The 24311-nt window shown below is 41.6% G+C and overlaps 2 protein-coding genes across 3 annotated transcripts in view; one reads left to right on the top strand and one right to left on the bottom strand.

Moving 5' to 3' along the window:
* MFSD14B (major facilitator superfamily domain containing 14B) overlaps positions 1 to 24003 on the bottom strand; it is an 82743-nt gene extending 58740 nt beyond the window's left edge. Inside the window, exons 1-3 of the mRNA XM_080669891.1 lie at positions 23786 to 24003; positions 11115 to 11210; positions 1362 to 1424 (exon numbers count right to left, since the gene is read on the bottom strand). Coding sequence (XP_080526017.1) covers positions 1362 to 1424; positions 11115 to 11210; positions 23786 to 23830 — 204 coding nt within the window. The 5' untranslated portion in view covers positions 23831 to 24003. The remainder of the gene's footprint in view (positions 1 to 1361; positions 1425 to 11114; positions 11211 to 23785) is intronic.
* On the top strand, positions 12072 to 12488 carry LOC308248582 (midkine-like; the record flags this gene model as incomplete). 2 transcript variants are annotated; one of them, XM_080668700.1, is made up of 2 exons in its annotated part: positions 12072 to 12162; positions 12313 to 12488. In XM_080668700.1, 2 exons carry the CDS (start codon positions 12072 to 12074, stop codon positions 12486 to 12488), a joined length of 267 nt encoding a protein of 88 aa, XP_080524826.1. The 2 variants fall into 2 exon arrangements, with proteins under 2 accessions (XP_080524826.1, XP_080524825.1); XM_080668699.1 differs by having other exon boundaries at positions 12072 to 12488.
* Positions 24004 to 24311: the final 308 nt, after the last annotated feature.

Genomic DNA, 24311 nt, shown 5'->3' with positions numbered 1-24311 from the left:
GATCAAGCTGGCAGGCGGAAGCAGTTAGGGGCAATCAGGCAGGCAAGTGGTTAGGAGCCAGCAGTCCTGGATTGTGCGAGGGATCCCAGATTGGAGAGGGTGCAGGCCGGGCTGAGGGACACACACCCCGCCCCCCGTGCACAAATTTCGTGCGCTGGGCCTCTAGTCCTATATAATAAAACCCTATGCAAATTGACTGAACTGCGGAACGACTGTTTGCTATGACACACACTGACTACCAGGGGGCAGACGCTCAATGCAGGAGCTGTCCCCTGGTGGTCAGTGCCAAAAGCCCAGTTCATGGCTGCAAGCGCAGCTGTGGCGGGAGCCTCTCCTGCCTCTGAGGCAGCGCTAAGGATCCCTCAGGGTCCCAAACTGCGAGAGGGCGCAGGCTGGGCTGAGGGATCCTCCCCCCGAGTGCACGAATTCAGCAAATTATTAGGGTATAACTTTAAGTGTGCGGTTCAATACAAAGTAAAATTATGCACAGATTTATATGATCTAAGCTGGGATGGGCAAATTTGACACTATATTCATATACTTTACTATGAAGTCTAACTGGAGTATAACATATCTTTATCATTTTATTTAAATGGAAAATATTTATAAGCTGTTATAAAAGCACATTAAAATTCAAACAATAAAGGCTAATTATGTTAAGAGGTTGAGAACTCAAAAAGTGTGGCTAGGACCTGTAGATTATTATGCTGAGCAAAATAAGCCACTTAGAGAAAGACAAATATCACATAATCTCATTTGTGAAATCTAATGAACAAAATAATTTGTCAAAACAAAATAGGTCCAGAGGCATGGAAGCATGGACCAGACTGACAGATCTCAGAGGGAAGGGGGTTGGAGGCGATGGTTAGAGATTAACCAAAGAATATATATGTATATATGCATAACCCATGGACACAGACAATAGGGAGCGGAAGGCCTCAGGTGGAGAAGGGTTAAGGGGGGGATATGGGGGACATCTGCAATACTGTCAACTACCAGCCTTGCCAAAAATCTATATACCCAACTAAATCTTGATTCTTTTTCCTCAATCTAAAAGTATTTCTCAAAAGAAGACAGTACTTGCCCATTATATTCTGCTGATAGGTAGAGAAATCAAAAGTTCACAAAATTGAACCCTCTATAAACTGCAATGTACATGTTAATAAAAACAGTCTTTCATTTACCAGTAAATCATTTTATGCCTTACTGATTTGGATTGTATTTTATTTTGACTTTGATAATCCAGCTAAAAATTTAAATTTAGGTCTACAAAACAAATAATAACTGTTTTCCTAAATCCCATCTAAACTTCCAGAGTTAAACTACTAAGAATTCCTGGCTTCATTCACAATTATTCTTACCTTTACACCTTGAATGAGACCATTCATGAGGAATGTGTGTTGAGGAAATGTTTCATGTAGAACCTACAAAAAGCAAACAAACATCAAGGAAAATTCAAAAGCAAATTAAAGGAAAATATTTCTGCTTCTGTTAATGGCAGGCTAGGTAAGTAAGTTGGAACCATGTAATGAATAATTTTTAAGTATAGATGAAATTTTAAAAATATAAAAAGTTAACAAGATAGTGAGGCAGAAACCTAAATAAGAGCCCAAAAAGGCACTTCAGTCACTCGGTTGCTTTTGTTACAAAAGCACCTGCAGTAAAAAATAAACTGTTAATTAGCTACCCCCTCAATCATCAACAATTTTAAGCAGGTACCACAAATGGTTACACAAACCTCAGTTGGACCTGCAGCCCAGTTTTACATCACTGAGGCAGCCCAGGAAACAATAGCCTTAAATGTGGATTATAGTGACTCCAGACTGGTAACCTCCTTATGTCTAACAGGGAAAAATTTAAAGTCACTGCTGAAAAGGCTATCATCTAGACTTCAAACCAACCATACATATATTTTTTTCAAATATAATGAATGGTACATAATCAAAGGAAATCAGGTACAAAAGGAAGATACCATGCACAAAACATAGCAACAGACAAACAAATATACAAACTTCCCTACCCTGGTGAAGGAAAAAGACCCACAAGTGCAGGAAGCACAGAGTTCCAATCAAGATGAACCCAAAGAAACCCACAATAAGACACATCATTATTATAATGACAAAGGTTAAAGACAAAGAGATGATCTTAAAGGCATCAAGAGAGAAACAGTTATTACCTACAAAGGAGTTCCCATCAGTGTATTAACTGATTTTCAACAGAAAGACTTCAAGCCAGAGGGGATTGACAAAATAATGAAAAGCAAGGACGTGAAACCAAGGCTACTCCACCCAGCAAGGCTATCATTTCAAATTGAAGGTGAAATAAAAAGCTTCCAATAAAAAAAAAAAAAAGGTTAAAGAGTTAATTACCACCAAACCAGCATTGCAAGAAATGCAAAAGGGAGTGCTTTAAGAAGAAAATAATTGAGACAGGACATTGGTATAAAGAAAAAAATGGCAGTAAATGAGTACCTATCAATAATAACCTTAAACGTAAATGGATTAAATGCTCCAATAAAAAGACACAGGGTAGCTGAATGGATAAGAAAACATGACCCAATTATATGCTATCTATAAGAGACCCACCTCAGTACAATAGATTCACACAGACTGAAAGTGAAGAGTATAAAAAAATATTCCATGGAAACTAACTAATTAACTAACTAACTAACTAACAAAAGCTGGGGTAGAAATACTAATCAAGTAACAAAGAGAGAGGACTCAAATAAATAAAATCAGAAATGAAAGAGATGAGGTAACCACTGACACCACAGAAATACAAAGGATTGCAAGAAAATACTACGAACAACTATATGCCAACAAGCTGGCAAATATGGATGAAATGAACAAATTCCTACAAAAATACGATCTTCCAAAACTGAATAAGAAAACCTGAATAGGCCAATAACAACTGATGAAATTGAAGCTATAATAAAAAATCTCCCAACACAAAAGCCTTGTTCCAGATGGCTTCACAGGGGAGTTTTACCAAACATTCAAAGAAGAACTAACATCTATCCTCCTCAAACTATTCCAAAAACTCCAAGGAAGGAACACTTACAAGCTCTTTTTATGAGGCCAGCATTATTCTAATTCCTAAACCAGATAAAGACACTACAAAGAGAGAGAATTACAGGCTAATATCCCTGATGGATGCTAAAATCCTAAACAACATATTAGCATATTGGATCCAGCAATATATTAAAAAGATCATACACCATGACCAAGTGGGATTTATTCCAGGGATGCAAGATTGGCACCATATTTGCAAATCAATAAACGTGACACGTCACATAAACAAACTGAAAGACAAAAATCACATGATCATATCAATAGACGCAGAAAAAACATTCAAAAAAATCCAACACCCATTTTTAATAAAAACCTCTGAGCGATGTGAGAATACAGGGATCATACCTCAATATAATAAAGGCCATATGTGACAAACCTATAGCCAACATCATGGGCAAAAACAAGGATGTCTGCATTCACCTCTCTTATTCAACACAGTACTGGAAGTCTTAGACATAGCTATCACACAAGAAGAGATAAAAGGCATCCAAATTGGAAAGGAGGAAGTAAAACTGTCATTATTCACAGGTGACATGATATTGTACATAGAAAACCCTAGACTCCACCAAAAAAAAAAAAAAATGCTAGATTTAATAAATGAATTTGGCAATGTAGCAGGATATAAAATTAACTCCCAGAAATTGATGGCAGTTTTATACACCAATAACGAATTCTCAGAGAAACTAAAAAAAAAAAAAAAAAAAAAAAAAAAAAAAAAATCCCATTTACCATTGCAACAATAAAAAAATTTAAGATACTTAGCAATAAACTTAACAAAGGATATAAAAGTCCTGTACTCAAAAAACTACAGGACATTTAAAAAAGACATAGAGAAAGATATAAACAAGCGGAAAAATATACCATGTCCATAGATTGGTAGAATCAACATTAAAATGTCCATATTACCTAAAACAATCTATAGATTCAATGCAATCCGTACAAAAATACCAACAGCATACTTCACAGAACTAGAACAAATATTCCAAAAATGTATTTGGAACCAAATAAGACCCCAAATACCCTCAGAGATATGTCTTGAGAAAGAAGAATAAAGCTGGAGGAATCACAATACCGGATATCAAGCTAAACTACAAAGCCACTTTAAAACAGCCTGGCACTGACACAAGAACAGGCACATTGACCAATGGAACAGAACAGAGAACCCAGAAATTAATCCAAGCCATTATGCTCAATTACTATTTGACAAAGGAGGCAAGAGCATACAATGAATAAAGACAGTCTTTTCAATAAATGGTGTTGAGAAAATTGGACAGATACATGCAAAAAAAAAAAAAAAAATCAAACTAGACCACTACCTTATACCATACACAAGTATAAACTCAAAATGGATAAAAGACTTAAATGTATGTACTGAAACCATAAAAATCCTAGAATATATAGGCAGCATAATCTCAGACATCTCTGGTAGCAATATGTTTGTTGACACATCTCCTAGGGCAAAGGAAACTAAAGAGAAAACAAACAAATGGGACTACATCAAAAGAAACCATCACCAAAATGAAAAGGGAGCCTACTGTACGGGAGTACATATTTGGTAATACTTCATCTGATAAGAGGTTATCTCCCAACTACAGGGTGAGGTAAAATTAGATTTACAGTTTTAAGTATGAGATACACAGTATATTCTTATATCATTACTTATTTCTTTTATATATATATATAATTGATTTTTCACAGAGAGGAAGGGAGAGGGATAGAGAGTTAGAAACATCAATGAGAGAGAAACATCGATCAGCTGCCTCCTGCACACTCCCTACTGGGTATGTGCCTGCAACCAAGGTACATGCCCTTGACTGGAATCGAACCTGGGACCCTTCAGTCTGCAGGCTGACGCTCTATCCACTGAGCCAAACCGGTTAGGGCTCATTACTTATTTCTTATTGCATTGTTTTCCATATGAGCAATTGTAAACCTACTTTTACCCCACACTGTATATAAAGAATTAATACATCTCAACACCAGGAAGACAATCCAAGTTAAAAATGGGCAAAGGACCTGAATACACACTTCTCCAAAGAGGACATACAGATGTTCAATAGCCATTTAAAAAAATACTCAAGGTCACTAATTATCAGGTAGATGCAAATTAAAAGTACAGTGAGGTATTACCTCACACCTGTCAGAATGGCTGCCATCAATAAATCAACAAACAAGTGTTGGCAAGGATGTGGAGAAAAGAGAACCCTCCTGCACTGCTAGTGGGAATGCAGACTGGTGCAGTCACTGTGGAAAACAATAATTTCCTAAGAATCCTGAAGCACCAGTCAGAAAGAATATATGCGCCGCTGTGCTCATAGCAGTGTTGTTTACAATAGTTCTAAGATCTGGAAACAGCCAAGTGCCCATCTAGTAGATGAAAGGATAAAAAAGATGTGGTACATTTACACAATGGAATGCTATGCAGCTGTAAAAAAAAACAAAACAAAAACAAACAAACAAAAAAAAAAACAACCATAGATGGACCTGGAAAGTATTATGCTAAGTGAAATATGCAAATCAGAGAAAGACAAATACCATATTATCTCACTAATATATGGAATCTAATAAGCAAAAGCAACTTGAGAACAAAATAGAAGCAGAGGCTTGGATACATGAAACAGACTGAGAAATGTCAGAGGGGAGAAGAATGGTGGTGACTGGAGAAAAGAGGTGACGCGAGTAGCTAAAGAACATATATGCATATGCCATGGACACAGACAATAGCGTGGTGAGGGCATAGGTAGGGGGAGATGTAGGTAGGCAATGGGGGGAGAGTAGGGGAAAATCTACAATGGTGTCAACAATATAAAATTTAAATTAAAAAGACATACAAATGAATTTTTGAACTGTTTAATAATTTATTTTGTCACACACATCACAAAAATGTGGTGAAACGGCAAAACAAGAAATCAGTATATTTTTAAAAGTGCTTCTCTGATCCAGGGAGTGACACTGTCTCTCAATCTCCCCTTTTCCCTTCTATCCTCTGTCAGAGCAAGGCTGGGAGCTTAAAGACATTTCTGACTCTCTTGACTACAGGCTTTCTCATAGCTTCTGCCACTGGGGGGAGTGCCGGTGAGCACTCAAAACTCCAGGTTACCCTCATGCTGTCGAAGGGGCAGCAGTGCTGATCTGCTGCCCCCAATTCTGTCTTCACACTCCTGACTCCTTACATCCCCTAAAACAATTCTATACTCAAAATAATCCAAACATGCATTCACTGATATAGGTACTGCTCTCTAGGAATAAGAGATAACCTTTTTAATTTGGTAAAACCATAACCATGCATGGATGACAGTCTATGCTTTCTAATTTCTGGCAGTCTGAGTGACCATTTCTGGGTAACAGCCATGTTGTAGGCTATTCCTCTAAAGATTTTTCTATCTATGCTTTTTAAAACTTTTCTAATTTTCTCTATTAAAAAAAAGAGAAGGAAACAGTAAAATTTTATAGGAGGAATAAGTAAAAGAAGTCAGTAATTGTTTTTAAAGCTAATGACTGTAAAGGAAACAGCAATATTCAAACTTTTTACGATAGTCAAAGAAATTAAAGATATAAATAAATTGAACTACAAAAGATAACTGTTACCATAATAAAGTAAACCTAATTATAAGAAGTATATTAATATCTCAGATAAGGTCAAAGTTTTCATTTTTTTAAACACCTTTCACATTAAGAAACTCAGGGATCCCTGGCTGGTGTGATTGGTGGTTGAGCGTCATCCTGTGCTGGCTCAATTCCTGGTCAGGGTGCACATCCAGGTTGTGCATTCAATCCCCAGCAGGGGGCATGCAGGAGGCAGCCAAACAGATTCATCACTATTTGTCTATCTCCCTTCCTCTCTCTAAATTCAATTAAAACATATTAAGAAATAAAAACTCAAGGAAGATATCACCTTTATTCTTGGGAAAGACTATTGTAAACATAAAAGTTTTACGTTTATCACTTTAAAAACGTAACTTTAGAAAACTTGGAGAAATTATTTCCTGTACAATATCTGCATGTATGTGAGCTTATGTGGTTGAGCAAAAGTAGATTTACAGTTGTTCATATGGAAAATACAATGTAGTAGAACCTCAGTTCTCGAACTTAATTCGTTCCAGAAGGATGTTCGAGAAGATTTGTTCAAAAACCGAATCATTTTTCCCCATTAGAAATAATGTAGATTGGATTAATTCATCCAGACCCCCAAATGATTGTTTTAACCTTTCTTACATACAGTACATGTCTAATGTACTGTTTAATCTGTAAACAAACACTTCCTTAAGTTTATCGAACCACCTTCTACTCGCCTTAAACTTTCATCCTCACTCCAGCATGCAGCATCTTCCTTGCTGTCACAGGCTGGCTGCTTTTCATTCATCCAAATCATCAGCAGTTTCCTACCTCTTCCATTGCCTGTGGTCATTATTGTTTGCACACCATTAGAAATACCAGCACTCCTTTTTTTAAAATTTTTCTTTATTGTATTACATATGTGTCCTTATCCCCCCATTGCTCCCCCAACCCCCCCACTCATGCCCTCACCCCGCCTCTGCTGTCTGTGTCCATTGGTTAGACTTATATGCATGCATACAAGTCCTTTGGTTGATCTCTCCCCCTTACCCCCACCCTCCCCTACCTTCCCTCTGAGGTTTGACAGTCTGATCAATGTTTCTCTGTCTTTGGATTTGAGTTTTTTTTTTCATCAGTTTATGCTGTTCATTAGAAATACTAGCATGCTTGATGACCTCTTTTATGCTTTAACATTGTGGTAATCATCCATTTTGCCAGCAAAAAACCCCCACAAATATTCACAGCACAATTTACTGAGATATTAGTGGGTAAACTGACTCATAGTAGCCCATTCTCCCCTTTGTTTGGAAAAACATCTATAGTTGAAAGGGTTAATAAAAGGTTATGAAATAAGCTCCTGGAATCTTACTCTTAAATCTGCGGAGCTACAGCCAAGGTCAGTGGGTTGCATATTTGATCCCCAGCCTGGTCAGGGCTCCTACAGGAGGCAACCAGTTGATAATTGATATGCCTCTCTTACAGTGATGTTTCTCTCTCTCTCTCTCTCTCTCTCTCTCTCTCTCTCTCTCTCTCCACCTCCCTCTCTGCTCTGAAAATCAATGGGAAAAAGTGGTGAGGATTAACAAAATAAAAAAAGAAAAGGAAAAGAAAAAAGCTGCTATTGGTCTCCGAGGTAACAATCACAAGCACAGTTATCTGAAGTGGGACTTCTAAGTGAAATACTTGAAGAATTGAATGGTGTAAGATTCATTAAAAAAGGATAGTACACCAGGTCACTCATGGCTGCCAATGGCATGAAGCCCTACAATCACATGATAAAGTACTTCAGGACTACAGGAGTTCCCAGACACCCAAACTTTAATAAATCAAGAGGTCCTATAAGCAGCACTTGATGCAATTCTAAGGAACAGGACTTTTCATCAGGGCTGGAGAACAACACTCTTGCTACCAGAGGTGTCTACACCACAGGTGGAAAATTAGCAAAGTAATTCTTTTTGTCTCATTGTATTTTTCATAGTGAGTTAGCTGTCAATCTGCAAATTTCAGGAAATTTCACCAAACTTTCTAGCATTTCATAGGAAGTCACTGAAGATTTCAAAACATGGGGCTTGAACTGCCATGTAATTGACTGGCTGAGTAGCAGACAGTGGCTGTGCAGTAGAAGGAACATATATTCCAACTGACAACACTTGTCACATTTACTTCCTTGCCTAGCCCCACAGGACATGTTTTCACAATCCCTGATCTATCCCATTTGTAAATAAAGTTCAACAAAAATTTTGAGGAAAACCACCATTTAAAGATGTAAAAACTATTTTTAGCAAAATCAAGAGCTTAGAAAATAAGAATAAGTACATCCACTAACTCAGCACACTTCTAGGACACCAGAGTGACAAAGTGACACTAGCAACTCTATGCTCCTCACAAACAAATGTCCATTTTAACCAAATCCTTGCAAGCAGCAGAATTGCTTAGAAACTGCAAAGTGACAGGAGAGCAGCATTTTAGCTGCCTTATAAGAATGCATTCTAGGAACTAACAGGGATATAGAAAATCTAGGAAAATTATTTGCCTTGGGCAGCAAGAAGGAAGGTGCATCAGTCCCTGGGGCATATTAAAATTTACTAGTTTAATTAAAATTAAAAGGGGTCTAGGGTCAAAAAGGCCCAAGGATTTTAATGTGTAGAAGGAAGTTGCAGAATTTCTGACGGGTATCAGAAACATTAAAGTACTCTTCAATTAAATTTGAATTTTTACCCAATGAAGAATGATCACAGGATTGCTTCCATATTGAGAAAGCTGTTGAACTACCACAACAGACTATAAGCAACTTTGCAACCTAGAAAAGCTGGAAGGAAAAAGAAATAAAGAACTAGGGCAAAAAATCAAATAACACAGTTTCTTAAAATGAGTGGCCTGATGTGTCTATACTTATGCTAAAAATGTTAAAGAAATAATCACTTGGGGACATATATGTACCTACAATATATATATTTGTTCAAAGAAAAATACCAGCTGTGTCCCAGGCAACCCTAGTTCCTAGGGCCACAGTGATGAGCACGGCAGACAAATCTCATGAAACTTAAATTGGGGACTACTTATTCCCAGTTCCTTCCGTAGTAAAGCATTATGAAGAAAAAAGTAGTACAATGAGAAAGAATAAAACAGAGGATTAAAAACACAGACAATTTTTAAAATTGATTGTTTCATCCATGTTGTAATTTTATTTAATCATATTGTATTTTAAATGTGCCACAAGAATTAAAATCTTAAAAGTATATAGCGAAGTCTCATGTAAGGCTAACAGCCACCCTCTAAGTTTCTGTATTTTCTAAACCTACTTTGGAAACAAAGTTTAGTTGTATACAAAGAGATTCTCTTAAGTCAAAATGGTGACTAGGAAGAGTTAATTTCCAATTATTTTTTTTTAAATATATTTTATTGATATTTCACAGAGAGGAAGGGAGAGGGATAGAGAGGCTAGAAACATCGATGAGAGAGAAACATCAATCAGCCGCCTCCCGCACACCTCCCACCGGGGACGTGCCTGCAACCAAGGTACATGCCCCTGACCGGAACCAAACCCGGGACCCCTCAGTCCGCAGGCCGACGCTCTATCCACTGAGCCAAACCGGTTTTGGCAATTTCCAATTATTTTTAAAGAACAATTTGCCCTGGCCGGTTTAGCCCAGTGGATAGAACGTCAGCCTGCATACTGAGGGGTCCTGGATTCGATTCCGATCAGGGGAGCATGCCCCAGTTTTGGGCTTGATCCCCAGTGGGGGGCATGCAGGAGGCAGCCGATCAATGATTCTCTCTCATCATTGATGTTTCTATCTCTTCTCCCTCTCTGAAATCAATAGAAATATATATTTTTTTAAAAAAAGAACAATTTAAGACAACTATAATTTAAGGCCAATTTTAAAATATCTTTATTAAAATTAAGTGTTAAATAGTTACTAGGCACCTAAAATCTGTACCCCAATCTTTACTTAGTATCTCTCTTCCATCTAATCATACATCAAACATCTAAGTTCTTTCTAAGAAATTCAATACAGCCTCTGCAAAGATGACTGTAGGTAAGCTACCAAAAGTGGAAATGTCAATATTCTTACAATCATCACTTTCATTGTTACAAGGTACTTACCAATCTCCTATTTTTTATGTTCTTAAGTCAAAGGCCATCACATCCATATAAAGTAATTTGTAATTTTCAACAAAGCTTTGTAATTCCCTCTAAGACATCTTAATGATCTTTTTAAATATATATAGTTTATTCATTATGAACCAGGACTCTGGTGCAGTGAGAGTGTCCTGCTACCCAGGAATACTTAATGAGCAACCCAAGTGTTCTATTGCAGGTGGTTCCATCTGGCACAGCATAAACAACCCAATGGAATAAGCAGTCTTTAAATTGCTGTCAAAAACTACTCTCAAACACATATTTAGACATATGGTCCTGCGAACATAGGCTTAAACACTTCTCTTTGGCTCGTATAAATGAGGACCCAGTTCAGCAATACTTACAGTTAGCATTGGAGTTGTCAACAGGCCCCAAGCAAAGAATTCAAGGAAAATTACAATTGCAGCATGGTACACACTTGGTCGGCCAAAGCCTTCTTGCTAAAAAAGAAAGGAAGTTATTATAAAAAAGAGTAAAGAAAATTTTAAAATCCATTAAGCTAAAATGGCATCTCACACACACACACACACACACACACACACACACACACACACACAGTATAAATTTAAAACCTATCCTATACAATAATCCTATATAATAGAAGGCTAATATGCAAACTGACCAAACGGCAGAATGACAGGTCACTATGACATGCACTGACCAACAGGGGGCAGATGCTCAATGCAGGAGCTGCCCCCTGGTGGTCAGTGTGCTCCCACAGGGAGAGTGCTGCTCAGCCAGCAGTCGGGCTAACGGCTGGCAAGCGCAGCGCCATTGTAGCAGTCCTAAGGACCCCTCAGGGGATGTCCAACTGCTGGCTTAGGCCGGGGTCCCGGACTGCGAGAGGACGCAGGCCAGGCTGAGGGACCCCCGCGTCCTCCCAGTGCAGGAATGTCATGCAATAGGCCTCTAGTCTTTAAGATAAAACTTTATTCTGCAATATCCCTGATTCTTTCATCTTCCCTAATTATAGAAAGTACCATGATTATAGACTTCCTACTCACCCCATCAATAAAAATCACTGGAGCTTTGGTAAAAAATCAACTGATTCTTCAAGAGACTGAGGTTCCAGGACCTCACTATTCTGTCTCTTAATTATGTGCTGTTTTTCAGCATCTTGGCCTCTATAGGTCTAAAGTTCTTCTAGCCCAGTGGTCGGCAAACCGCGGCTCGCGAGCCACACGCAGTTCTTTAGCCCCTTGAGTGTGGCTAATTAGGGTACTCTAAGTTAATAACAATGTACCTACCTATATAGTTTAAGTTTAAAGAATTTGGCTCTCTGATTGCGGGCAGCAAGCGAGATGCAGCACCGAGGCTTCCTCCTCCTCGCCTTCCTCACCCTGCTGGCGCTCACCTCCGCGGTGGCCAAAAAGGAAGACAAAGTGAAGAAGGGTGGCCCGGGGAGCAAATGCGCAGAGTGGACCTGGGGGCCCTGCACCCCTAGCATCAAGGACTGCGGGGTGGGTTTCTGCGACGGTACCTGCGGGGCCCAGACTCAGCGCATCTGGTGCAGGGTGCCTTGTAACTGGAAGGAGTTTGGAGCCGACTGCAAGTACAAGTTTGAGAGCCGGGGGTCGTGTGATGGGAGCTCGGGCACCAAAGCCCGCCAAGGCACCCTGAAGAAGGCGCGGTACAATGCCCAGTGCCAGGAGACCGTCCGCGTAACCAAGGCCTGTACCCCCAAGACCAAAGCCAAGAAAGGGAAGGGAAAGGACTAGAGGCCAGGCCTGAATGCCAAAGAGCCCCTGGCCCACGTCCTCCCTCCCGCGGCCCAGTGTAACCCACCAGTGCCTTTTGTGACTCTTCAGCTTTATCAATCATGCCCTGCCCTTTCCCTTTCCTCTACTCCACCCCCCAAGTGCCCAAAGTGGGGAAGGACAAGGGATTCTGGCAGCTTGAGCCTCCCACAAAGGAATTTGATTCCCATTCCCCTGTTGTTCTTACCCACAATGATGCCATTGCTAAAATACAAATAAAACTCATTTTCTCAAAAAAAAAAAAAAAAGAAAAAATTCGGCTCTCAAAAGAAATTTCAATCGTTGTACTGTTGATATTTGGCTCTGTTGACTAATGAGTTTGCCGACCACTGCTCTAGCCACATAAGGAGACGTAGGCACTGGAGTCAGTCATATGCTCAAAAGCTTCAGGAAAGTGATGATGTAAATTCAGTGGTTAAGGGAAGAAACGTACTCCATACTAAAAGTGTCAAAATCCCGTTTTCTGTTTCTGTTTGAAGACTGGGCCTATTCTGCTAGTTTTCTGCAGTTTGTGACTTTCAGAGAGGAAATCTAAAACTCCTCTTAACTGAATGTTCTCTGACTCTGTTACAATGCTTAGTATGAGATCAGGTACTGTTAGCACTTGGTAGACCTAGAAGTGAACTTACAAAAGACTCTGTAAAACCCACATGATTCCTATGTTTATATTTTCAAGTCTTCAAAAGGTACAATTACATCTGCATTATTTAACTAGAATCTAATCGTAACAAAAGATCAGACAAATCCAGACTGTGGGACATTCAACAAGACAACTAGCCTATTCTCCTTAAAAATCTCAATGTTAGTGCCGAAACCGGTTTGGCTCAGTGGATAGAGCGTCGGCCTGCGGACTGAAAGGTCCCGGGTTCGATTCCGGTCAAGGGCATGTACCTTGGTTGCAGGCACATCCTCAGTGCAGCTGATCGATGTTTCTCTCTCATCGATGTTTCTAGCTCTCTATCCCTCTCCCTTCCTCTCTGTGAAATATCAATAAAATATATTTAAAAAAAAAATCTCAATGTTATAAAAGACAGAAGTAAATGTAGGAAGACCGCAGTCATAACAACCAAACTAATGTCTTTTTTCTGGTCTTTAAACATCAAAACCTAGAATGCAGAAAAAATTTTGAAACAAATGGACCAGTTTCTTCAACAAAGAAATGGTATAGATAAAGAAAAGAAAAAAGGAGGGAGAACTATGTTAGTATATAGATTTAAGGAATATGTGGACTTTTGAGTTTTGACTTAAACTGGGGGAAAAGAGACAATTTTAAGTCAATCATGGAAATTTTAAAATACACTGGATATTAGATGATAACAAAAGTAGGAGACAGGGTGGCAAAAGGATACATTTTTAAAAGTAAATAGCCTATATTCTTTTACTGATAATTTCATAATTACTTGGTTGAAAATTCTGATAGTGACTCACTGTATACAGCAAAGTAAATGCTTCCGAACAGCCAAACAGCGTGAATGTCAATAAACAGCCTATTCCTCGTGAATCATTTGTTTTATTTATCAAGCATCATGCATGTAAGAATCTCAAAAAAACTCTGAAAAACAGCTACAAGTAGGAAGCACAGAAAGACTACCCTTTTTTTTATTTGCAGTTTCTGTGATTTGGTGCTCTTTCCCAGGCAATGACGCTTTATTTATGGAGACCATTGGATAGAAACTATGTTGCTGCAATGATGATTAAATATTTTTAAGACGCACATTTTATTCTGTGTGCACATTTCTTCATGCTATTATTTTTAATACCTTGCAAAAAAACCAAAAAAAAAAAAAAACCCCAGACAACCCACCTTTTTGTTCACACATTATATATTTTTAAAGTAAAAATGTTTAAACATCTCTTTTAAAATGCAAATGTTACATTATTCTCCTCTCTACATAAATTACTTTAATTGTATAATCATACATCCCTAACCAGTAACAGTGACTATGAAAAAAATGCAACAGGCAGGCCTTGATATGGTGGGAATTTGTGTGAGCAATCAGACAAAAGGTAACAAAAGTAAATCTTCCTTGCTTCCAATTATTTCTAAGTTCTTGGGGCCCAATATGCTGAGGAAAAAAGTGTCATACATTTATTTTTCCTTTAAATTATCTGAGCTAATTGGAAAGGGTTTATAAAAACTTAACCAATTATTGCCCTGGCCAGTGTGGCTCAGTAGGTTGGAGCATTGTCCCATACACCAAAAGGTTGTGGGCTCATACCTAGGTTGCAAGACTGGTCCCTGGTTGGATCGCATATGAGAGGCAACCACTCGATGCTTCTCTCTCACATCAATGTTTCCCTCTTGCTCTAAAAATATAGTAAGTCAATAAATATAATACACTTGGGTGAGGATTAAAAAACCAATTATTTCCAGTTGAGCCTGATCTAGTACTGCCTCTCTCAATCAGTTCAATGTCCCCCTCTTCATTTTGTTGCCCTTTTATAAATCATTACAGAACATCTTGAGACATTTGAAAGCAGACAATGAAAAATGAGTTGTGCCCAGCTGGCCTGGCTCAGAGGTTGAGCGTCAACCTATGAACCAGGAAGTCTCGGTTCGATTACAGTCAGGGCACATGCCTGGGTTGCATGCTCAGTCCCCAGTAGGGGGTTGCAGGAGGCAGCCAACCAATGATTCTCATCACTGATGTTTCTATTTCTCTCTCCTTCTACCTTTCTTGTTGATATCCATTTAAAAAGTGTGTTGTGATGTCTTCATACACTCTTATTACCATCTCTCCCATAGCTGACTACTGTGGCCTCGTGACTACTGATGCCCTTAGACCCAGCAGTGAACAGCCATCACCCATTGCCTGACTCCTCTTCCCTGCCCCTTTGACACTACACTCAGAGTGATCATCTAAAACACAACTCTCATCCTGTCGCTCCTGCACAAGACTACAAAACCACCCACAATTCCTCCAATTCCTGTATACCAACATTTTGGCAACATAACTGTGCTGCCGATTCCATCAATAGGTGGAGTTATTTGTCCACTTCCTGGATTGGAGCTGGCTTAACCAATGGATGTCAGGAGAAGTGACAAGGTGGACTTCTGAACCTAGACCCCCTAGAGGCCTTCAATACCAAGTGGAGAAATCCCTTAGAGGCACAGGAGAATGAGAGCATTTTAAGGCCTCCCAATTGCTGTCCCTTAGACCCAGCAGTGACAGCCATCACCCATAGCCTGACAAAAGGAGCAAGGCCATCTTAAGTCACCCTACAGATGACTACAGTATCTGCAATCAAATCTAGTGACGACCCCCTGGCTGAACATGGCCCAAACTGCTAACCCCCCAACTATCGTGAAAAGCCTCTAATTTAGGAGTAGTTGCTTATGTATTAACTAGAGGCCCAGTGCATGAAAATTCATGCACTGGGGATGGGGGGGTCCCTCAGCCCAGCCTGCCCCCTCTCACAGTCCAGGAGCCATCAGGGGTGGGAGGCGACCCAGAGATCAGGGGAAGGTGACGCCTCCATCACACCTATGCTGCTGGCACTGCTGGCAGTGCAAGTCTCGGCCAGCCCTGGTTACCTGAGCCTCGGGCCGCCCTGGGCGGCTGGGCAGCAGCCATCCGAGGCTTGCCTGTGCCTTGGGCCAGCCTTGGGTGGCTGGGGAGCTAAGGGGACTGGGGGACTCCAGAGGCAGGCATGTGGAGCATGGACTGGGCACCGCCCGCAGTCAATTAGCATATTCTCTCCTTATTGGCTGTGGGTGCCGCCATCTTTGAGGGCAGGTCAGTCAATTAGCATATTCCCTCATTGGCTGTGGGTGCCAACATCTTTGAGGGTGGGGCAGTCAATTAGCATATTGCCTTCTTATTGGCTGTGGGTGCCGCCATCTTTGAGGGCAGGGCAGTCCATTAGCATATGCCCTCCTTTATTGGCTGTGGGTGCTTCCATATTTGCGACGGTGTGGGGGTCAATTAGCATATTCCCTCTTTATTAGGTAGGATTATTAAGTGATACAACCACCCTCCTTTTGCTCTCATGCTTAGGTTTAAACTCTTAAGACTGCTTTGAGGTTCCTTTTGTAACTCTCCAATCTCATCCCTCAGTTTAAACATAACTTGATAAAATATTTGTGAGATTAAAGAATAATATTCACACAAACCATTTTTAGATATTTTATTTTAAAAATATACTAGTTAGGTATTACAGTCAGTTGTAGTCAGAAAGGGCAACAAGAATTCCTGAAAGCCCAGCTGGCGTGGCTCAGTGGTTGAGCACTGACCCATGATCCAGGAGGTCATGGTTCAATTCCTGGTCAGGGCACATGCCCGGGTTGCAGGCTCAGTCCCCAGTAGGAGGCATGCAGGAGGCAGCCAATCAATGATTCTTTCTCATCATTAATGTTTCTATCTCCCTCTCCATTTCCCTCTTTCTCTCAAATCAATAAAAATATACTTTAAAAAAAGAATAAAAATACTCATCATGGTCAGTGTTTCTCAATGGTTAGAACATCAGCCCACACACTGAAAGGGTCAAGGTCAAGGGCACATACCTGGGTTGCAGGTTCAATCCCCGGCCCTTGTCAGGTGTGCAGGAGGCAACCAATCAATGTGTCTCTCTCACATCAATGTTTCTCTCTCTCTCTCTCTTCCTTTCACCCTTTCTAAAAACCAATGGGAAAAATATCCTTGGGTGAGGATTAACAACATAAATAAAAATAAATAAAATGGGTTCCCAAAAACTGGGGTCCATTTAAAAAAAGAAAAAGAATAAAAGTACTCAATTCCAACTGATTAGTTACTTGCTGAGCTCTATCTACTATATGTCAGCTAGATGCTGGGGACAATACTAGCAACAATAAAAACTATTCCTGCTCCCATTTCATGGATGTAAAATTTAAAAGGAAATGAACACTCTGAAGGATAAGGACAGTCTATTACAAAGAATCCTGAGCTATACCCAGGCAAAACAGGGTCCTATGACAGTGGCCACAGACACTATGCCACACACTGATCACACACATTACACTTTTGAGATAGTAACTATTATTAACCCCTAATTTTATAGATGACAAAACTCAGATGGAGAATTTACTTGTAACTTGCCCAACTCAAATGGTTAGTAACTGCCTAAGCTGGTATTCCATCCAGAGTCATATACCTCCGGAGTGTGTTACCACTGTATTACTTCCACTGCCTTTTTCTTAGCCCAAACTTCTCCCCAAATGGAATTAGCACAGATATATGGCAGGCAGCCTGGAATGCAGCAACCTGAGTAAGAGGTAAATAGGAGTCAAATGTAGAGCGCTCCTTAAGCAAAGCACAGTAGACCTTTACTTACGTACCCACCCTTTCCCCACACGAAGGAATCTGGCCTGGCTAGTGTGTAACTGGGCAAAAGGACAATCTCTATTAACCCCTCACCTGCTTTCTCACCATGACCTGAAAAGTTCAGATAAAGTAGGGCAGATGGCTTTTATCAATCAGGTCATCTGTTGTCAGTTGGAAAAAGATAAGGTTAAAAATTACTCCCACTTGTTTCACACAGGATCCCAGTAAACATCAGTGACCTGTGAATATGGAAGCAAAAGACAGAGAGGCTGTCATACACACCAACTGAATAAAAAGGAGAGTCCACAAATAAACCATGTATGCATGTCCAGCTGATTTCGGGCAACAGTGCCAACTTCATTCAGTGGGGAAAGAACAACTGCTTCAACAAGTTGGGCTGAGACAACTGCATTTCCATTTATAAGGAATAAAGCTGGACCCTACCTCACACCATATATAAAAAGTAACTCAAAATGAATGAATGACCTCAGCTAAAACCATAAAACTCCTCACAGGAAACATAGATGTAAATCTTGGATTTAGTAATGGATGCTTAGATATGACTCCAAACTATAAGCAACAAAAGAAAAAACAGATATGGGCTTCATAAAAATTACAAACTTTAATTGGACTTTATTAAAATTTGAAACTTCTATAAATCAAAAGACACAATCAACAGAATAAAAAGGCAACCTGTGGAGCTATGGAGGAAATATTTGTAAAGCATATATCTGATGAGCTAATATCCAGACTATATTAGAAACTTCTACAACTCAACAAAAAGACACACCAAATAACCCGATTTAAAAATGGGCAAAGGACTTGAGTAGATATTTCTCCAAAGAAGATATACAAATAAACATATGGAAACATATGGGAATATGTGGCCAATAAACATATGGAAAGATGCTCAACATCATTCATTATTAGATGAGTGCAAAATACAAAACATGAAACATCACCTCACACCCATCATCAAAAACAGAAAACAACAATGTTGGCGAGGATGTGAAAAAATTAGAACCCTGGTGCACTGTTGGCAGGAAAGTAAAATGGTGCAGCCATTTGGGAAATTTTATGGCAAGTCCTCAAATAATTAAAAATAGAATTACCTGGTGATCCCACAATTCCATTTCTGGGTAGATACCCAGAACTGAAAGCAGGATCTCAAAAAAGGTATTTGTACACTCATGTTCCGGCAGCATTATTCACAACAGCAAAAAGCAGCAACCCAAGTGCTCAACAGATAAATGGAGAAACAAAAAGTGGCATATACATAAAATGAAATACTATGCAATATTAAAAGGAAGAAAATTATGACACATGCCACACATCCTTTCAACAGTATTGATGACAACATGTATCAACAACCTTGAGGACATCATGTCTAAGTAAAATAAGCTAGTCACAAAAAGACAAACAGTAGATGGCTTCACTTATATGAGGTATCTAGAGGAGTCAAACTAAGAAGCTGAAAGCAGAATAGTGGTTATTAGGGGATTTGTGATGGAGTAAATGGGAGTTGCTATTTAATGGATATAAAGTTTCAGTTTTACAAGATAAAAAAGTTATGGAGGTTGATTGTAAAACAATGTGAACATAATTAACACTAATGAACTACTTAAAAGGGTAAATTTTGTTAAATATGGCTATTAAAAATATTTCTTAAATCAACTATATTTCCATATATTAGCAACAAACAATTGTGAATTTAATTTTTTTTAAGAATTTACATTTGTATTACATTTACATTACATGTACAATAGCACCAAAATATGAAATAGGGAATAATCTGACAACTGCGGTGAAAGAATTATACACTGAAAACTATAAAACATAGCTGAGAGAAATTAAAGATCTAAAATAAATGGAGAGATAGCGCATTCATGGATCAGAACACTCAATATTGTTTTCAATTCTCCCCAAACTTATCTTCAGAATCAACACCAACCCAATGAAAATACCAGCAGGGCCCTAGCCAGTTTGGCTCAGTAGATAGAGCATCGGCCTGTGGACTGAAGGGTCCCAGGTTCAATTCTGGCCAAGGGCACATGCCCAGGTTGTGGGCTCGATCCCCAGTAGGAGGTGTGCAGGAGGCAGCCAATCGATGGTTCTCTTTCATCATTGATGTTTCTATCTCTCTCTCCCTCTCCCTTCTACACTGACAAATTATTATTATGATCTCTGAATGCATAATAATCTGGCCATTCAGTGTGAGCGTGTGTGTGTGTGTGTGTGTGTGTGTGTGTGTGTGTGTGTGTGTGTGTGTATTTTTTTAGAGGCCCGGTGCATGAATTTGTGTGCATGGGTGGGGTCCGGCCAGCCTGGCGGGGGGGGGGAGCATGGGCAGTTGGCTGGCCTGCCTGTTGGTTGAACTCGTGGTGGAGGGGGCAATTTGCATATTAGCCTTTTATTATATAGGATATACACTGAGTGGCCAGATTATTATGCGTTCAGAGATCATAATAACCTGGCCACTCAGTGTATATATACTAGAGGCCTGATGCACGAAGATTCGTGCAAGAATGGCTTTCCTTCCCCTGGCTGCCGGAGCCACCTTTCCACGCTGCCCAGAGGCCCAGAGTACCCCGCCCCCGACTGCTCAGCACCTGCATGTGCAAATTAACCCATCATCTTTGTTGGGTTAATTTGCATACTCATGCCTGATTGACTGGTGGGCATTACAAAGGTACAGTCAATTTGCATCTTACTCTTTTATTAGTGTAGACTAGAGGCCTGGTGCATGAAATTCGTGCATGGGGGGGGGGTCCCCTCAGCCCAGCCTGCACTCTCTCCAATCCGGGACCCCTTGGGGGATGTCCAACTGCTGGTTTAGGCCCGATCCCGGCAGTCGGACATCCCTCTCACAATCCGGGACCGCTGGCTCCTAACTACTCACCTGCCTGCCTGCCTGATCACCCCTAACTGCCCCCCCCCGGCCAGCCTGATCGCCTAACTGCCCCCCCCCCCCCGCTGGCCCGGTCGCCCCTTACTGCCCCCCCTGCCATCCTGGTCGCCTCTAAATGCCCCCCACCGCCGACCCTGGTTGCCCCCAACTGCCCCCCCTGCCGGCCTGCTGGCCCCCAACTGCCCCCCCTGCCAGCCTGCTGGCCCCCAACTGCCCCCCCCCCCACCAACCTGGTCACACCCAACTGCTCCCCCTATGGCCACCCCCGTCAAGCCCCATGGGATTGCAGCTTCAGGTCCCCTGGCCGGGTGCTGGGCGGAGGGCGCAGCCTCAGGTCCCCCATCAAGCCCTCCAGGTGGGGGGGGGGGCGCAGCCTCAGGTCCCCCCATCAAGCCCCACTGGGTGGGGGGGCGCAGCCTCAGTTCCCCAGGCGCGGCCTCAGGTTCCCCGGCCCCGGGGGCGCAGCCTCAGGTCGTGGCATGCCAGTGTGACAACCATTTGCATGTTAGCTCTTATTATATAGGATAAAAAGAAAATATCACCAGGCTTTTTGGTATAAATTCATAAAGCTGATTCAATACTTCTAAAATGCAAAGCCCCAGAATAACCAAAACAATTTTAACAGAGAACAAGGTCATAGAACTAACTCTCATTTGTTTTGTCTTATTATGAACTTCCAGTAACAGAGACTGAATAGTATTAATGTAAAGATAAACAAATAGATCAATGAAAGAGAACCCAGAACAGACTAACATTTTGACAAAGCTACAAAGGCAATTCAGTGAATAAAAACGCCTTTTCAACAAATGATACAGTAACTGGTTATCTATATGCAAAAAGAACTTCCATTCACATGCTGCACCATATAAAAAATTAATGCATACCTCCCCTTTCATATAAGGCAATGCTCACTTGGTTCCCTTCTATTATTCAGGTTAACACATCCCTTTGTCAATATCATTTTTAGGTCAATATACCTCTTGGCCAAACAAGGTAGAAAAAAGGCAGCAGCCAATTCCTTAGAGCAGTAGCATGGGCAGTCTTTCCCTAGAGTAGTAGCCTCTAAGAACCCGAAACCATGAAGTTAAGCTATAGGGAAATTCCAACACATTAAAATAAAACCAAGTCCTAGGACCTGTATTGACATACTAGCAAATAGAAGCTGCAAGCAGGGAAGACGCATCATTTGGAGGCACTGGCATATGACATGAACAGATCTGACTAAAGGCATTCACTGCTCTCAGCCACCACACATTCCAAAACGCACCAGTGCCACCTGTCCTGGCCAGCTTTCTCACTAACTACATCAAGCACCAAGTAAACTCATTTTCTTATTTGTTGCAATGTATTAATACGTAGTGACTTTATGCACCTTCAGAGAAAAGGAAAGCCTGGACATGAAAATCTACTTGTGCCCAAATTACCTTCAGGATTCAGAGAAGGAATCTGGGAATAAATTGTCTAGGTTTCTTTAAGTAAACATTCCTCAAAGGTTCCTGCTCTAACACATAATTAACAATTTTAATTTTTAGAGTGGGTTCTAGTTCCTGTATAGATTAGTAAATGAGAGAGAAGTGAATACTCTTATTAATCAGGGAACCCCTATAGAATCTGACCAATCATTCATGCCAAAAATATTGAGAAATAAGAAAAATAACAGCTAATATTTGCTGAGGGCTCACTAGGTGCCAGGTGATGGTACCCTCACAATCTCTGAGGTAAATATTACTATTAATTCAGAGAGATTATGTAACTTGCCCCAAGTTATAGTTAATTAAGGTGGGAACTGGGATTCCAAGCATGCTCATCTAATCCCATGCTAAATGCTCCACCTGCAGATTATTTTTCTATCCCAGGGGAGCCAATGAAAAGAATTGCGGAGAGCAGTAATGATCATATTTACATGTGAAATCACACCAATACACACCGCCAAAGGCAGGCTGATGGTGAGGTAAGCAAGAGACAGTCAAAATCTAGGTCAAAAATGCTGAGGAACTGAACCACAGGAATGCAGAGGAAGACAGAACCTAAAATCTTCACCTGGTAAGCTAACACTTAGTAATGTACTGAATGTGAAGGTATGCGAAAGAATGGAAGTTATGCCTCTTAGATTATTAGTTGGCCACTAGTTCGTAATTACTGTCCATTAATTCAAAAAAGACAGGAGGAGGAGCTGGCAGTTTGGTTTTTTTGTAGGGGCAGAAAGGTAACCAGCCTACTTTTTACCTAACCAGAAACGAAGGAAGAAAAAACAATTCAATAGGTTCCCTCCCTATCGAGATAAATTTCCGACATTCCAGAAATACTGTGTTAGAATGAGGATTCCCCCTCTCGCTCTCACGCCTTTTCGAAACTAGTTAGTCCCGTGGGAGGGAGGCCTCTGGCACTAGCCGGCTCTTCACGATCAGGCGCTGGCCGGGCCGACGAGGCCCGCCGCTGCCCGCTGTTCCGGCAAAACCCGGACCAGAAACCAGCTCTGCTGCTATTACACGCAGGACCCTCCTGCTGCACCTGTCCTCCCAGTTCCACGAACGGGGGCTCACATCACCATATACAATTACTTACCATCCTTTAAAAGCAAACTTAAGACATGCACGTTAAAAATACGAAGTCTACTACATATCTTTAATTATCCCGAAAGTTCCATTTTTCTTTGGAAAAACGTTTCCTTGGTGTTAGAGTTCCTATTCCTTGTGAGGTTTCTATCTTTCCTGTCCTAAACAGACGGAGGGAAAGGTCTTTATGAAACGACAGGCTCCGCGCGAGGTGCTCGCCCTGAGACGCCGTAGCTCCACTGCCCAGACCGGACCTGCGCGTCCGACCCGGGCCGGTCCACGGGGCTGCAGAGGCGCACGCACCTCCCGCAGAGCCAAGACCGGCCGGGACCAGCTCCCCACGCCCCCACGGGCTGCCCGGAACCGCACCGCGAACCTGGGCCGACCACCCTTGAATGGGAAACTCAGAAAGAACCCGACCCTCTGCAGGCACGGCCGCGCCCGGCACTCAAACAGCGACCCCAGTTCCGCGCAGCGGCAGCAGGCGCCCCGCACGGCCGGCCCCACGCTCACCCCGCATCCGCCGGCGGCCCGCGCGCCCGCGCGCTCCTCGGCCATGACTCCCGCCTCGGGCTCCCAGCTTAGGCCGCGCCGGCTCCGGCTCCCGGCGCCCCGGCAGGACTGCGCTTCCCGCCCGCGCCCTCATGGGCTCCGCGCCGGCGCCTGCGGGCCCACGGCCCAGGCGGAGGCGGCGGAGGAGGTCTGAGGGCCCGCGCCCGCCGACCCGCCCCACGTCCGCCTGGCACCCGGAAGTACGTCATCACCGGGGCCGGTCTTTTTCCGGAGGTGGATCGAGCGGGCAAAGCGGAGTCTCAGGGTTGGGCGGGGTGTGACCTGCGCGCGAAGGGAGCGCCCCCAGCCCTGCGGAGCCAGCGGAGCCGGAGCTGGTAACTGTGGGGTGGGAGGGGCCGTTCAGGACACAGACGGACCCAGAGCTACGTGGCAGCTCCGGCAGTCGGAGCTGGTGTCCCGATAAAGACACATATGTAATACCTAAATCAATAAAGAAATTGAAAAAACACAAAGAAAAAAAACGGGG

This window comes from Plecotus auritus, assembly GCF_963455305.1.
Source record: "Plecotus auritus genome assembly, chromosome: 5".
NCBI classification, from domain to species: domain Eukaryota; kingdom Metazoa; phylum Chordata; class Mammalia; order Chiroptera; family Vespertilionidae; genus Plecotus; species Plecotus auritus.
The sequence above is the reverse complement of the archived record's forward strand: the minus strand, read 5'-3'. Positions and strand labels throughout refer to the sequence as shown.